Source organism: Schistocerca cancellata, chromosome 9 (genome assembly GCF_023864275.1).
Source record: "Schistocerca cancellata isolate TAMUIC-IGC-003103 chromosome 9, iqSchCanc2.1, whole genome shotgun sequence".
Taxonomy (NCBI): Eukaryota; Metazoa; Arthropoda; class Insecta; order Orthoptera; family Acrididae; genus Schistocerca; species Schistocerca cancellata.
Window position 1 is genome coordinate 105,753,786 of NC_064634.1, and position 17,854 is coordinate 105,771,639.

General features: G+C 40.8%; 1 protein-coding gene across 1 annotated transcript in view; it reads left to right on the forward strand.

Moving 5' to 3' along the window:
* Positions 1-10,390: 10,390 nt before the first annotated feature.
* LOC126101018 (phospholipase A2-like) overlaps positions 10,391-17,854 on the forward strand; it is a gene marked incomplete at its 5' end in the record, with an annotated part of 35,631 nt that continues 28,167 nt past the window's right edge. Inside the window, one exon of the mRNA XM_049911685.1 lies at positions 10,391-10,523. Within this exon, the coding sequence (XP_049767642.1) occupies positions 10,391-10,523 (133 nt within the window). The remainder of the gene's footprint in view (positions 10,524-17,854) is intronic.

Below are 17,854 nucleotides of genomic sequence, written 5' to 3' on the forward strand. Positions count from 1 at the left end.
ATCGTCTTCGTGGTGTACCAGTTTTAATGGCCAGTAGTGTATGTTTCGTTAATTTTAACGACAAGGACATAAACAGGGTAGGCAGTGCATTCAGGTGGTACACATGAAACTACTATCTCCCAGAACGTTGTGAATTGGGAAACAACAGATAAAGTTATCAGTTTAATCCTTAATTGATGGCTAGCATGTTCTTCCAGCGACCCCTTCAATTGCACCAAAGTCTTTATTTACGTTGTCATAGTTTTATTCTCATAACATTGACACAAAGAAAATTGTAGAATATACAGCTTACACATCTAAACTATATTCAACAAATATTAATATACGTCCATAACATATTCCAAATATATGATGATGATGAGTCCCATGCTTTATAGAGTGTAGGGGAGCGACGCAGGAGACCGGCGCCGCCTTACTACGCAAGGTCCTAGTGGAGGTGGTTTGCCATGCCTTCCTCCGACCATAAAATATAGAGTTTGAAGTAAATTGTAAACAATAAAAGTGGAAAAAAGATTACTGATAACTCTCGCTAAACCTATGAGCCAAAACAAAACATACAGAAGTATCTATGAATTGCGTGAAACAGCCCTGCATTATTCTAACAATGAAAACATTCATTCTCCATTATACTTATGGAAACAATGCACAGAGTTACAAAGTAGCAGTCCTCATGAATGTAACCTTGTTTTCATTTGCTTTGTTCGTTTCACAGACATAATGACTGATGCCACAGCCTCTCAATAGTTAATGACAGCACAGATGGTAATAATTACTCAAACTAGAGCACATTTGCATTTCTAAATAGCAAAGTTTCTTCAACAAAACTTCTTAAATATTAACAGCGCGGTTCACAATTATTGTGCTAATAGGCATATCACAATATGTAGGAAATATAATAGATTTAAGTTTTCAAATGGGTGATCACATCCCAATAACAGATTTCTAGACAAAAATAACTTTCACACAAACAGAGGAAGAGGAACAAGACAAACCAAATTCATGACGTCTAAAGGAAATACAAACATGACACATGTGTCCAACCACTATTAACTTTCAAAGCAGGATCATCATAGCAGATGGTTAAAAACATGCAAATACTTCTCATCAATCTCTACAAAATGGCAGTGTGGCAAAGAGTTCTGTGTATTAATAAGCAACCAGAATGAGAGCCATCTTAGAGACAGTAAAATTGCTATCATCACATCTTGAATGTGAAACAAGAGTTTGCTGTTTTCAGAGAAAATCTACAAGCAGATTGTTGGAGAGATGAAACAGCTTCAATTTTAATTAATAAGGTGTCCTATAATGCATAAAAAGACCAATCGAAATATTAGGATGAGTACACAAAATAAGTAACATATTCGGAAAACACACAATGCAGCACAAAAAAGGCACCAGAGCAAAGAAAAAAGTAGATATTAAAACATTTGGAATCCAGGAATTTACTAGTTCAAATGTCAAAATGAAAAGCAGTGCATATGACCAGCACAATATTTCACAGACAACATCTCGGGTCACAAGTGTGGAAGAGCTCATTTCACATTTGCGTGGTAAAATACACTTAAAAATCTTCAGCATGCAGCCATATGTACAAATTAATTTGCAATATGAATTTAGAATGCCTCATTACAAATCATTACGGTTTATCATGCAAAATCATCCATGGAACTTCAAACTAAATAACTAAAACTCTAACATTTCACATCAAGAACAAGAGTCAAGGGCATGTCAATAACAAGTGTCACTAAAAGCACACACACCTCATCCATCCAGAGAGCAAAACTCAAATAAAAATAATAGAAAATAGACATCTTGTAAATAATTTGGTGGGTATCAGAAACCAAATATTCATCACTGAAAACAATAAGGGAAGTAAGGCAAGCAATTATAACTAGATGCACTTATCTGCTGTTCCTCTTACTACCTAATAACTCTTCACACCATCCCACATCCACACTATTTGAAATTTGCATAATATCTGAAACCACATCACCTCACATCAAGGATAAGAGTCAAAGGAATTGGATAAAAAGTGTCAGCAATAGCACACACCTCATTCTTAAGGAAAGCAGCACTCAAAGAACAATATAAATTTAAAAACTCTCAAACGACCTGCTCGATATAAGAAACAAAATATTTTCAAAACACATTAAAACGATAGAAGGACAAAGGGAAGCAATTATGATTAACGACACTTATCTCCTCCTCCTATTACCACCTAATTGCACAGTCACAGCATCCTGCACCCACACTAAGTACCTGACATTTGCATGGTATCTAAAATCATATCTTGCTTCAGAGACATGAGTCACAGGTATGGGAATAACAAGTGCCATAAATATTTCTAAAACACATTGAGAATATGTAATAGGAGGAACATGACAAACAGTTGTGACTAGATGCACTTACCAGTCCTTCCTCTTAAAATCTAACAGCTCACTCATCATCCTACGCTCTGTTAAGTAATACTCATTACACTAACGTAGTAGACACAAAGTATATTGTCTCAATATTGAAAATGGTGAAAGATTTGTAACATCAAAGATGAAGAAATAAATATGTATAGAGACAGCTTACATGTACTGTAGTAAGTACCAAATATTTGCTTAGTGATGTTAACAAAAGTGGATAACTACTAATGAAAATTACGTACATTTCTTTTTAATTTCTTTGTTTAAAATATGTCCAAGGCTGTATACGTGGAAGAAGCCTGGAGATACTGACATGTTCCAGATAGATTATCGAATAGTAAGACAGAGATTTAGGAACCAGGTTTTAAATTGTAAGACATTTCCAGGGGCAGATGTGGACTCTGACCACAATCTATTGGTTATGACCTGTAGATTAAAACTGAAGAAACTGCAAAAAGGTGGGAATTTAAGGAGATGGGACCTGGATAAACTGAAACATCCAGAGGTTGTACAGAGTTTCAGGGAGGACATAAGGGAACAATTGACAGGAATGGGGGAAAGAAATACAGTAGAAGAAGAATGGGTAGCTTTGAGGGATGAAGTAGTGAAGGCAGCAAAGGATCAAGTAGGTAAAAAGACGAGGGCTAGTAGAAATTCTTGGGTAACAGAAGATATATTGAATTTAATTGATGAAAGGAGAAAATATAAAAATGCAGTAAATGAAGCAAGCAAAAAGGATTACAAACGTCTCAAAAATGAGATCGACAGGAAGTGCAAAATGGCTAAACAGGGATGGCTAGAGGACAAATGTAAGGATGTAGAGGCTTATCTCACTAGAGGAAAGATAGATACTGCCTATAGGAAAATTAAAGAGAACTTTGGAGATAAGAGAACCACTACATGAACATCAAGAAATCATATGGAAACCCAGTTCTAAGCAAAGGAGGGAAAGCAGAAAGGTGGAAGGAGTATATAGAAGGTCTATACGAGGGCGATGTACTTGAGGACAATATTATGGAAATGGAAGAGGATGTAGATGAATATGAAATGGGAGATACGATACTGCGTGAAGAGTTCAACGGAGCACTGAAAGACCTGAAGCGAAACAAGGCCTCCGGAGTAGACAACACTCCATTGGAACTACTGACGGCCTTGGGAGAGCCAGTCCTGAAAAACCATATGGTGACCAAGATGTATGAGACAGGCGAAATACCCTCAGACTTCAAGAAGAATATAAAGTCCAATCCAAAAGAAAGCAGGTGTTGACAGATATGAAAATTACCGAACTATCAGTTTAATAAGTCACAGCTGCAAAATACTAAAGCGAATTCTTTACAGAAGAATGGAAAATCTAGTTGAAGCCGACCTCGTGGAAGATCAGTTTGGATTCCGTAGAAATGTTGATACACATGAGGCAATACTCACCCTACCAATTACCTTAGAAGCTAGATTAAGGAAGGACAAACCTACGTTTCTTGCATTTGTAGACTTAGAGAAAGCTTTTGACAATGTTAACTGGAATACTCTCTTTCAAATTCTGATGGTGGCAGGGGTAAAATACAGGGAGCGAAAGGCTATTTACAATTTGTACAGAAACCAGATGGCAGTTATAAAGATCGAGGGGCATGAGAGGGGAGCAGTGGTTGGGAAGGGAGTGAGACAGGGTGTAGCCTCTCCCTGATGATATTCAATCTGTATATTGAGCAAGCAGTAAAGGAAACAAAAGAAAAATTCGGAGTAGGTATTAAAATCCATGGAGAAGAAATAAAAGCTTTGAGGTTTGCCAATGACATTGTAAATCTGTCAGAGACAGCAAAGGACTTGGAAGAGCAGTTGAACGGAATGGATAGTATCTTGAAATGAGGATATAAGATGAACATCGACAAAAGCAACAAAAAGGATAATGGAATGTAGTCGAAGAATTATGTCAGGTGATGCTGAGGGAATTAGATTAGAAAATGAGACACTTAAAGTAGTAAATGAGTTTTGCTATTTGGGGAGCAAAATAACTGATGATGGTCGAAGTAGAGAGGATATAAAATGTAGACTGGCAATGGCAAGGAAAGCGTTTCTGAAGAAGAGAAATTTGTTAACATCGAGTATAGATTTAAGTGTCAGGAAGTCATTTCTGAAAGTATTTGTATGGAGTGTAGCCATGTATGGAAGTGAAACATGGACGATAAATAGTTTGGTCATGAAGAGAATAGAAGCTTTTGCAGTGTGGTGCTACAGAAGAATGCTGAAGATTTGATGGGTAGATCACATAACTAATGAGGAAGTATTGAATAGGATTGGGGAGAAGAGGAGTTTGTGGCACAACTTGACTAGAAGGAGGGATCGGATGGTAGGACATGTTCTAAGGCATCAAGGGATCACCAATTTAATATTGGAGGGCAGCGTGCAGGCTAAAAATCGTAGAGGGAGACCAAGAGATGAATACACTAAGCAGATTCAGAGGGATGTCGGTTGCCGTAGGTACTGGGAGATGATGAGGCTTGCACAGGATAGAGTAGTATGGAGAGTTGCATCAAACCAGTCTCAGGACTGAAGACCACAACAACAACATGTATTTCCACCAAAGTTTTCAGTTTCCTTTTGTTTAATGACCTATGCATCTTGTCATTTTCCATTTTACAGTAGTAATTAAGCAAAATACTAACACGTGGCCAAGCAACAGATCTACACAATTCCTATGCTGAATGTTCGTCGCAGACATCTACTGCAAAATTATCTTTGGTCATGACACAATCAATATTTAATTTACATACTGTTTGTTGTCAGTTTGGAAGCCTGAGAAAGGAATCAGTGTTCATCTGATAATAGTTTTTGCATTAAGCAAAAAGAATACATTACTATAAGCAATGTCATTTTCTGTGGATATTGCAAGCCACCTCTATCAAGGTCTTTAATTAGTTTTTGCTCAGCATCACATGCCAGGCGCTTATCTATTGTTAAAAACTGAGCACAGATACCACACTTCAACTTCTTTATTGTGCTGTAGCAACTGCATCCAGCGAAGAATGTAAGCACTGGTAATTCTGAACCAGTAAGTTCCAAATCACACTGACTAACACTTAGTTTACAAATACCTGATGCTGAGATGTCACAGGAGACATCAAGACATTCAGACTGATCACAGCTTACTAGAGATCTAATTACAATTTTTTTTAGATGAGTCACGTTGTAAAGAAAACTCTAACAAAGTGGGTAATCTCTCCTTTTTCTCTGCCTCAAATATTTGCCTCATTGACACATGGTACCGGGATCCAGATAGCCATCAATAGAATCCAGACCTGGCTTCCAAGGCATTACTCTGAAATTTTCCAGGCAGCACATATGACATTTTAAATTCTGACAGACAATACATTCTCAGTTATAATAACGCATGTTGTATGCTTGAGTGCAGAGCGTGTTTCTCTACTGAGCTTACCACTTGACAAAGTCATAGATCTCCAGTTGTTGAGCCAATTTAGAAATATTTCTAGAAATTTACACCCCTAATTATCCTTGTGGCTTATTAGAGGCTTTTGCATTTCGTCTCTAAGTCTAAGACCTTTCAAAGTGCACTTGACAGTCACAGTGTTCCTCATGTTCCTATTATTTTCATAAATTCAGCAGTTCTTTCATAATTTTTAGTTATTTGTAGGCCCCAGCTCCAGTAAACTACACTTGATATTGTCATGGAAGATTTGGCAAACAAGCTACACATTTTGTCTTTCTAATGAAGAGGGCCACAGAGCTTACATACATAAACCATACAAAAATTTCAATAATTTGTTCATTTCAATGTCAAATATGGACCTAACTGCAGAAAATGAAGCTTGCATTCTCACAGATGCGTTTTCTAAGCTGGGAAAGCGAAATGCCAGAAGTTCATCTTTCAAATTCACCCAGTTATTTCTCATGCATTTATAAAAGTGTACAGGGTCTATAACATAAAACAAAGGTATGGAATGATCTGAAGGGTGTGGGTAAGCAATATTAAATTGTGGTGGATTTGCTAAATTAATGACAGGTTTTCTATTAATTCAATTATTGCCAGAACAAATACAAATCACCTTTCAATATAAGCCTTCCAACCCAATCAATACTTTTTTTGTTACATTGAAGAACAGGACAGCAGCCATTTTGTTTACAGGCAAGATGTGGACAACATCTGTAAATGATGAAATTACAACATGCACCATAAACACATGAGCAGTTGTTCCAAGAGTAGTGATATCATGTGCCATACCAACTAAATTTCCTCCTTTGTTGTCCATGGCTGGCTTAATGTCTATTTCATCTAACATGAGTGTCAAAAAACAATCATGATGATTTAGGTTTGATACTTTGTCCTTAAGGTAAACTAGAAAGCTTGGACTGTTACGAAAAACATCAGTATTTGCACAAATGATTCTTATAGTATTAGGGTAAGGCAGAATAATATTTCCAATGCTGCATGTGTATCTGTAAGCATTGTGTGAAGAAAAAAACAACAAAGAAGTAAATAGTAAAACATGGGAAGAAAACCTATGTCTCTCAGGAGGCGAAAAGCTTAACTGAAACTGACTTCTTATGAATTCAACAGCAGCTTTAGTTTTCCCCTCACATTCTAGGTTATCTAACAATTCAACAATGATGTCTTGATGTTTATCTTTATTTATGCACACTAAACTTTCAACATATATTATTATATTGTCCAGATCATGGATAATACTTACAGTTTATGGAACTTTCTTGAAAGTGATTTCAGAGCCCTTAACGTAAATGCTTACACAGAGTTCCTGATTAATAATTATGTACAAAATATGATGTGGTGCTCCTTCAGTGTCTACGTGAAAAACAGTATATATGAATCTTTCACTGCTTTTGACCACTTTTCACCACAGTTAACGGAGTTAGTCTTCTTTATCACTCCTGGAAATTAATTGAAGGAAAATTTCTTATCATATTCTTCTTGAGATTTAATACTGCCCTCAATGGATGCTCTCAGTGCAGCAGCTTCCGTTTTCTCCTGTTTATCAGAAGAAGATTCTCTGGTTTTTGACATCACTTTGGAAATATACGAAGGGCGGTTAGGAAATTTGCTTGGGACTGCGTGTTGTCGGAGTTGTGGCTTGTTTAGTGGTGCGGTTAACGTAGCCATAGTTTTCCAGTGTACTGCTTGTGTTTCCCATAATACATCATCTTCGCAGAACTGCGAATGGGAGACCTAGGAAGTGAGAAATAATATACTGCATGCATGTCGCTGAAACTTGTACGGAAACTCTAACTTTAACTGCCCTATACTTCCGTCGATAAGTACGACTTAAAATAAAAGGTAATTATCACACAATTCTTGCTAGAAACAAAGTTTTCTCTTTCGATCGCAGATAACCATTTCCTTCGCGTATTCTCATCGGCTGGAAATGTAAAAATGTTAACCTTCTTCTTCTCGTGTCAGTTACCGTTACAATCAGGTACACAACACTTACTCACCGTGGTGATGATCACTTCTGAACTGCTACAGCCAGTATACACTTGAAAGAGCAGAAAAGAAAACGATTTCACAAGGGAATTCAACTCACTAAGTCTACAGCTCCTAAACAGTTGTTTACCATGCATCTAGGTCGCGCAGCTACCGGTAGGTGGCACTGGCTGTATACCTGAAGTTGATGTTGTCACTCACCTATTGACAGATAGTTGAAAAGCCTTGTGACTTAGATGGTGTTGGTTTGCCCCAGCACATTTGCCTTTGTGTGGGTGGTTTATGGTGGTCGGGTCTGTGGTCATGGTGTGTCAGCCCATCTGGTGCACTACTACACGATCACCACCTGCCATCGCATAATACGTTCTTTTCCCGTTTTGGCCATGTGAATGGACGCAGTTGGGTCTACTATGTAATGCCCACACACAGCCAGACGGATCAGCTACACAATCAGTATGGGCCATCAGCTGACTCATCGTCTTGTGAATGGCTGGCATTAGAATTCCTGCTTATTGTGCTGGTTGTAGAGACATTTTGTGAACCCATCACCTCCTCCCTCCTTTCTCTGTCCATCTTCTTCTTACTCCTGTCTCCATCTGCTTCTGCTCCCTCTCTCTGTCCATATCTTCCATCCGATTTCCTATGTGCATTTCCTCCCAACCCTCTCACCATCTCATCTTGCCATATCTCTCTGATATTGAGACTTGTTTATTGTTATTACAAATTCAGATTCTGTAGTAATTTTCTAACCATAAAGCAATAAGCCATCAGGACAACTTTCCTTTCTGCTAACAACATTTATTATTATGATTTTGTAACGTTTCTCTACTAATAAATTTATGTATTATGTATACTTAAAAATAGGTAAATAAAAACAAGTGCATACGCCAATGGAACGTTGCGTCAAAATTTTGAAGCATTCGGGCAAACACTTTCTGAGATTAATGATTCTGAACCAACAAAAATATGTTTTTATAACTTTATGTCATTTATTACATATACGTTTACACATATACCAGATGGCATCGCAGCAGGTACACAAAAACACGTGAGTATTTGAATGCAATGTTGTGCCAAAATTCAAAGCAATTCCTGTGGAACTTTCGGGTATTTGAGATTCTGAAGAAATCAACATCTAAGTTTGTGCTTATATAGAAAATGTTGTTCCTAATAGAAAATCTCCGAAATTTTTTACCGATTGCTTTGAAATTTTGGTAGAACGGTCAGGTTTTGTTTATCTATTTTCTAAAGCCGGCCGCGGTGGCCGAACGGTTCTAGGCGCTTCAGTCCGGAATCGCGCGACTGCCACGGTCGCAGGTTCGAATCCTGCCTTGGGCATGGATGTGTGTGATGTCTTAGGTTAGTTAGGTTTAAGTAGTTCTAAGTTCTAGGGGACTGCTGACCTCAGATGTTAAGTCCCATAGTGCTCAGAGCCATTTCAACACATTTTTTTAAAAATATGTGTAATACCAAAATTTATATAACGGAACGTTATCACAAAAACTCTCAAAGAGTTGCACATACATGTGCTGTATATCACATGTTAGAGAATTAGATACGTAAAGAGAGGCGCACATTAGAATTCGACGTTGCGTCAAAAGTTCAAAGCAACTGGTTAAGAATATTAAGAGATTAACGATTTGGAACAAACGAACACTTACACTTTTATAGCCGCTCCACTTTTGTTACATATGCAGCGGATGGCGTTCCAGTACCTATATGAGAACAGTCTAGTATTCGAATGCAGTGGTGTATCATAATTTCGAAACAACCTGTAACGAACTTTCGGAGATTCGAGATTTTGATGAAACGAACATCTGTGTTTGTGCTTATACAGAAACTATAATCATTCCTAATCAAAAATCTCCGAAAGTTTTTGACAAAATGCTTTGAAAGTTTCACCCAACATTGCATTGAAATACGTGTATGTTTTTATACAGTTAATTATTTAAATATGTGTAATATACAGTTTTTTTATATAAATTTAACAGTAGAGAAACGTTGTTGCAGAAAGTTTCAAAAGATATAGGAACATAAGAACACTCCTGTATTACAAAGCAATGGGTCAAGTACTTTCGCTTTCGGACATTCACGGTTATGAGCGAACGAACATTTACATTTTTGTTAAATTACATAGAATGAAGAAATGTCTCTGAATGTTGCTCGTACAAGTAAAGTAATGAAACCGGCTGTCGCCAAGTCCGTGCCAGCGACAAGCAGCGTTAAGGAACTGTCTGTCCAGCTGTCCCGGTTTGGCGATATTACTATGCGTCCAGAGTACGGCTGACAAGACACGGGCGGCAGCCGAGCTACAGCTGGCAGGTAGGTAGGTAGGTAGGCAGGCAGGCAGGCAGGCGGCAGAGGCGCGCCTCATTCCGTTGCGGGGCGAGCCCTTCTGCGACACCGATTCCAGGGCTCACGTACGGCACGTGGAGAGACACGACACGGCGATACCGCAGCTATCTGCCGCCCCCCGGTATAAGGGGCAGCTCCCTGGGCGGCGGCGGCACCGAGAGACATGGGCGGCGCCGGGTGGCGGTGGCTGGCGGCGCTGGCGGCGCTGGCGGCGGGCTGCGACGCCTGGAGCGTCCACCTGTACAATGTGACCGACGCCAGCGTCGAGGAGGGCGACGCGCACGGCCGCCTCGGCATCATCTTCCCCGGTACGTGACCGCCGCTCCAGCTGTGACTCTCCGTGCTACCACTAGCTGGACTCTGGTGGTGTACCCCTCCTCAGCCTCGGCAAGTTTCATGCACAATGCCACCATTTAATTATGGTCCTACCGTTTTCGCTACACTATCGCAATAGGTTTATGCTAATGTCTTTGGCACTTTTGTTTAGCATGTTGGTATTCCAGTTGCTGTGTCTTTTTATATTTATAGTTCACTACTGCTAAAGAGAACCAATTGTATGAATATCAAGAGCTCCTATGGAAACCCAGTTCTAAGCAAAGAAACGAAAGCAGAAATGAGGAAGGAGTATATAGAGGGTCTATACAAGGGCGATGAACTTGAGGATAATATTATGGAAATGGAAGAGAATATGGATGAAGATGAAATGGGAGATATGATACTGCGTGAAGAGTTTGACAGAGCACTGAAAGACCTGAGACGAAACAAGGCCCCGGGAGTAGACAACGTTCCATTAGAACTACTGACAGCCTTGGGAGAGCCATTACTGAAAAACCATCTGGTGACCAAGATGTATGAGACCAGCGAAATACCCTCAGACTTCAAGAAAAATATAATAATTCCAATCCCAAAGAAAGCAGGTATTGACAGATGTGAGAATTACCGAACTATCAGTTTAATAAGTCACAGCTGCAAATACTAACGCGAATTCTTTACAGACGAATTGAAAAATTGGTAGAAGCGGACCTCCGGGAAGATCATTTTGGATTCCGTAGAAATGTTGGAACACGTGAGGCAATGCTGACCTTGCGACTCACCTTAGAAGAAAGATTAAGGAAAGGCAAACCTACGTTTCTAGCATTTGTAGACTTAAAGAAAGCTTTTGACAATGTTGACTGCAATACTCTCTTTCAAATTCTAAGGTTGGCAGGGGTAAAATACAGGGAACGAAAGGCTATTTACAATTTGTACAGAAACCAGAAGGCAGTTATAAGAGTCGAGGGGCATGAAAGGGAAGCAGCTGTTGGAAATTGAGTGAGACAGGGTGTAGCCTCTCCCCGATGTTATTCAATCTGTATATTGAGCAAGCAGTAAAAGAAACAAAAGAAAAATTCGGAGTAGGTATTTAAATCCATGGAGAAGAAATAAAAGCTCTGAGGTTCGCCGATGACACTGTAATTCTGTCAGAGACAGCAAAGAACTTGGAAGAGCAGTTGAACGGAATGGACAGTTTCTTGAAAGGAGGATATAATATGAACATCAACAAAACCAAAACGAGGATAATGGAATGTAGTCGAATTAAGTCGGGTGATGCTGAGGGAATTAGATTAGGAAATGAGACACTTAAAGTAGTAAAGGAGTTTTGCTATTTGGGGAGCAAAATAACTGATGATGGTCGAAGAAGAGACGATATAAAATGTAGACTGGAAGTGGCAAGGAAAGCCTTTCTGAAGAAGAGAAATTTGTTAACATCGAGTATAGATTTAAGTGTCAGGAAGTCATTTCTAAAAGTATTTGTATGGAGTGTAGCCATGTATGGAAGTGAAACGTGAATGATAAATAGTTTAGACAAGAAGAGAATAGAAGCTTTCGAAATGTGGTGCTGCAGAAGAATGCTGAAGATTAGATGGGCAGATCACATAACAAATGAAGAGGTGTTGAATAGGATTGGGGATAAGAGGAGTTTGTGGAACAACTTGACTAGAAGAAGGTATCGGTTGGTAGGATATGTTCTGAGGCATCAAGGGATCACCAATTTAGTATTGGAGGGCAGCGTAGAGGGTAAAAATCGTAGAGGGAGACCAAGAGATGAATGCACTAAGCAGATTCAGAAGGATGTAGGTTGCAGTAGGCACTGGGAGGTGAAGAAGCTTGCACAGGATAGAGTAGCATGGAGAGCTGCATCAAACCAGTCTCAGAACAGAAGACCACAGCAACAACAACAGTGCTATTTAGTCCTAAATATTGCAATTTTGTCATTTGGAGAGAGCCAGTGGAGCTATGAGTGCTACAAAAATTGAGTGCCAAGTGGAGATATCGGAATATTTTGGACATACCTGCTGGAGTTCAATTTAAGGGTGCAGATGTTGCCATAAACATTTTCGGCGAAAATGGGGACAATGCCGCTGGACAGAGCACGGCAGAAATGGTTTTCTTGCTGTAAGAGTGATCGTTTTCACGGTAGTGACTCTCCACGTTGAGGAAAACCTTTTGATGAAGATCGTTTAAAACCATTAATCCACGACGATCCACGCCAATGTACTGGAGAAGTGGCAAATGTAACGAACTGTAATCATTCCACCTCCGTGCAACATTTGCATGAGATGGGACAGGTTTAAAAATCCGGTGTGGGGGTACCACATGCTCGAAGTCAAAATCACCAAATTCAATGGGTGGCCATATCTGCATCTCTTCTTGCTCGTTGTCAATTCGTTTTTGAACGACACCGACCATCCCTATCTTGAATCGTTAATGGTGACGAGAAATGGTGTCTTTATGCTAACATGAGGGAACAAGGGAACGGTTGGGCGCAAAAAGAAGCAGCAACCCCACGAAGCGAGACCTGAGCGCATCCACAAAAGATAACGTCATGGATCTGGTGGAACAGTAACGGTGTGCTGTACTACGAATGCCTTCCCCGAGGTGTAACCGTCGCTGATGACATTTATTGTCTACAACTGACACGTCTTTCAGGCAGTCAAATAACAACGACCAGGAAGGTTGCTTCTCCACAATAACGACCGCCCGCATTCCGGCAGACTGACAAAGCACAATTCACAGGAGTTGGGTTGCCTAATTTTAACGCACTCATCTTACCCAAACGTTGGCAGACTGATGTAAACAGTGGGGGAGAATATATTGAAGACTATCACCTCTGTTTGTGTATTTCCAATTTTTATTAAACTTATAGAAAAACGCTACGAACTTATGCACCAACCCATTATTAGACTGGGTGGAGGAAAGCAACTGTTGCGGTAGCATCTCTTACTGATATTCCTCGAGCTACCCTGCCTAACAAAGGGAGTAAAGCATCCAGAAGACGAAGAGTAAACGAAATGAAATTTATCGGGCAGGAAGGGTATATAACATTGTTTCCCTTACTACAAAGTCGACTCAAATTTACAATGAACGAGGCGCTATAAACACAGGTATCAATATGACGCGCTGATTTAGTTGGGAAGGGTCTCATATCTGCATCTACATACATATTCACGATCCACCGTACGGTGCATGGCGGAGGGTAGCTTGCATCATTACAAGTCATTTCCACTCCTGTTGCTCTCGCAAATAGAGCAAGGAAAAAACGATTGTCTAATTTATCTTATCATTGGGCCTTACGCGAGATGTACGTTGAGGGCAGGAGAATCATTTTGCAGTCGGCCTCAAATGCCGGTCCTCTAAATTTGCACAATAATGCCTTCCGGAAAGAGCATCGGCTTCGCTCCAGGGATTCCCATTTAATTTCATTAAGCATCTCCGTAACACTTGGGTGCTGATCGAACCTACCGGTAACAAATCTAGCAGCCCGCCTCTGAACTGTACTGACGTCTACGTGTCATCCGACCTGGTGGGGATTCCAAGTATTTTAACAGTGCTCAAGAGTGGGTCACACTAGCGTTGTATATGCAGTCTCTTTTCCAGATGAGTTTTTCTAACTTTCTCCCAGTAAACGGAAGACAAGATATTTAATGGAGGTTATATTCAAGCCGCTGCCTACTAAGTTTTTCTTACTCGTCTCCATTAACTTACATTTTTATACATTTAGAGCAAGCAGCAACTCACAACACCAACGAGAAATTTTGTCTAATTCATCTTGTATATCCCTACAGCCACTCAACGATGACACCTTTCGTACACCACAGCGTCATCAGCAAACAGCCGTAAATTGTTGCTCATCCTGTCCGTTAGATCATTTATGTGTACAGAGAATACAAGCGGTCCTATCACACTTCCCAGGGGCACCCCTGACATTACCCCCGTCTCAGAGACGTATTATGTCTTCTCCTGAGATATGCTGCCACACAGCTGCTGTGACCTGTCCGTACTACCCTTGATATTGTCTCTAGGACAGAATTTACATTCTAGGTGACCCACACAAAGCTTTATTGCGAAGAGGTCTGGCAAGAGAGTAGCTGAACATCACGCAGACATCTCTTAGAGAGTCGTGCGATGTATGGATGTGCTTTGTTCTGTTGATAAATGGTACCACTGTCACATTACAGGTAACACACGTAGCATAGGATGTACGTCATGCACCGTTTCGCTGCCAAAGCTCCCTGAATCACTGAAAGTCGAAGTCATATCCGACGGTTTCCCACACCACGACACCAACAGTAACACCGCTGCCCCTCTACGTGACGATGAAAAACGGGAACTCACGCCAGTCACTGTTGTAGAATTTTAGAACATGTTTTTTGCTCGAATATCATGTCGCTTTTGGAAACTCAGAATCTACTATGTAGGAATCAACATGGATTCCGGAAACAGCGATCGTGTGAGACCCAACTCGCTTTATTTGTTCATGAGACCCAGAAAATATTAGATACAGGCTCCCATGTCGATGCTATTTTCCTTGACTTCTGGAAGGCGTTCGATACAGTTCCACACTGTCGCCTGATAAACAAAGTAAGAGCCTACGGAATATCAGACCAGCTGTGTGGCTGGATTGAAGAGTTTTTAGCAAACAGAACACAGCATGTTGTTATCAACGGAGAGACGTCTACACACGTTAAAGTAAGCTCTGGCGTGCCACAGGGGAGTGTTATGGGACCATTGCTTTTCACAATATATATAAATGACCTAGTAGATAGTGTCGGAAGTTCCATGCGGCTTTTCGCGGATGATGCTGTAGTATACAGAGAAGTTGCAGCATTAGAAAATTGTAGCGAAATGCAGGAAGATCTGCAGCGGATAGGCACTTGGTGCAGGGAGTGGCAACTGACCCTTAACATAGACAAATGTAATGTATTGCGAATACATAGAAAGAAGAATCCTTTATTGTATGATTATATGATAGCGGAACAAACACTGGTAGCAGTTACTTCTGTATAATATCTGGGAGTATGCGTGCGGAACGATTTGAAGTGGAATGATCATATGAAATTAATTGTTGGTAAGGCGGGTACCATGTTGAGATTCATTGGGAGAGTCCTTAGAAAATGTAGTCCATCAACAAAGGAGGTGGCTTACAAAACACCCGTTCGACCTATACTTGAGTATTGCTCATCAGTGTGGGATCTGTACCAGATCGGGTTGACGGAGGAGATAGAGAAGATTCAAAGAAGAGCGGCGCGTTTCGTCACAGGGTTATTTGGTAACCGTGATAGCGTTACGGAGATGTTTAACAAACTCAAGTGGCAGACTCTGCAAGAGAGGCGCTCTTCATCGCGGTGTAGCTTGCTCGCCAGGTTTCGAGAAGGTGCGTTTCTGGATGAGGTATCGAATATATTGCTTCCCCCTACTTATACCTCCCGAGGAGATCACGAATGTAAAATTAGAGAGATTAGAACGCGCACAGAAGCTTTCAGACAGTCGTTCTTCCCGCGAACCATACGCGACTGGAACAGGAAAGGGAGGTAATGACAGTGGCACGTAAAGTGCCCTCCGCCACACACCGTTGGGTGGCTTGCGGAGTATAAATGTAGATGTAGACATACGCTACAGCGTGAACATCCAGGACAGTGCAGAGCCGATATTCATCAATGAATATAATGTGGCGCCATTTATCAGCAGTCCACGCTTCTCGGTTACGGTACCACTCCAAATGCAGCCGTTTGTACGTTTGTAATGCTTACGGCTGCCTACGCATGGGATGGTATTTCCCCATTCCGACTGTAGCTTACGTCCCACCGATGGTGAGCAGTGACACACAATGTTGCTCGGAGCCCATCACTTGTTCTCGGATGTCAGGCGCAAGGTGTAAAGGGGTTGCGATGTGCTCGGTGCACACCATCGCGAAATCGCCGTCTGGTGGTCGGACGTGGAAGACCTGATCCTTCACGACGGGTATGCGTGGCCTCACGGACCTCATACTCCAGTATCGCGCCACTGTTACATCTCAATGCCCCACAAATCTGGATATTATATGATTCGACCAGGCGGCCAGATGAAGACCCACAATGAGGCTCTTTACAAACTCTGCCAGGTGATGGTATCCCTGTCTCACATGAGTGGGCGGCTTCTCACGGCTAAATATCTGACGCTGCACTCCCGCTTATGTAGCCCACTATGCCTGGTAACAACAGTAAACATGAGCAACAATAAAGCATCCTAGTGGCCGTTCTACCTACCAAAGAGAACTGCAACTCTAATAACTCTAATTATTTACCTAACCACCGACGACGTGTAGGTGTACGAAGTTACATTGACATCCGGCCATAACGTTTCAGTGCTTCGCTCTTTAAGTGAAGCGGCATAGTTTAGATCCGTAGCGTCTCTTCCAGGAACTGTATAAACTAAACGGGGTCTTCTTCTTCTTCTGCACTCCATGGATTAGGCAGTGTTGCCGTTCCGCTCCAAAAAAGCATCTCACTATCGTTTCGTTGCTCTTCCCGGATATCTACTTCCCTTTTGTCTATAGTACGAGAACACTCTTCTTGAGATACTTTCGTTCGGCATTCTGTAACATGCTGTCTCCAAACATTTCTGTAGTTCATAATAAATCCATTTCAGAGGAGATTGTTGCCATGTCAACTGGAATGCGCACACCATAGGCCACCGTTGTCACCATTACACTTAGAATGCTCTTGTATTAGGCCTACAGAATCTAAAATTGAATATAAGTTTTCTGAGTTGATTTCTGGAATACAAACTAACGTCTCACGGGTAATGAGTGGTTATTTTTGTTTTAATATTCTCAAGAGGTCCGTGCGTGAAATCGGCTAGTCCCAACATCGCGTTTTGTCTGTGTGCCGTTCAAAATTCTTCCACAAGCTAGCTTGCTTGTGTATGCTAAATGTTTGGAAGTCGGACTAAGTTGTTCTACATTGCAGCTGCGCGCCCTGACGTACGAACTTGTGGCTATATACTTCTTTCCTGTTCTTGGAATTAACGGTGTTGTGGAATGTAAACTACCCTTGACATTCGCCGACTCCCTACGAATATCACTCATTTGTGCGGTTACATCAGCACACCACTGAGGCAGGTCTTTTGTTAGAAGAACTTTTATTTGGTTAAAGTCACGATTAAATTCATTTCTCGTAGTACTCTGTTCAGATAGCAGTTACATACTACTCTTTTGTACCGTGACTTTTAGGTCAAATCTAATTTTTCAATAATTGCTGTGTCGTGATCGTCAGTCCACTTTGAAAAGCTGTCGTAAATGTTTTCTCTCGAACATTAAATCGTTCCTGCAAATTTTTGT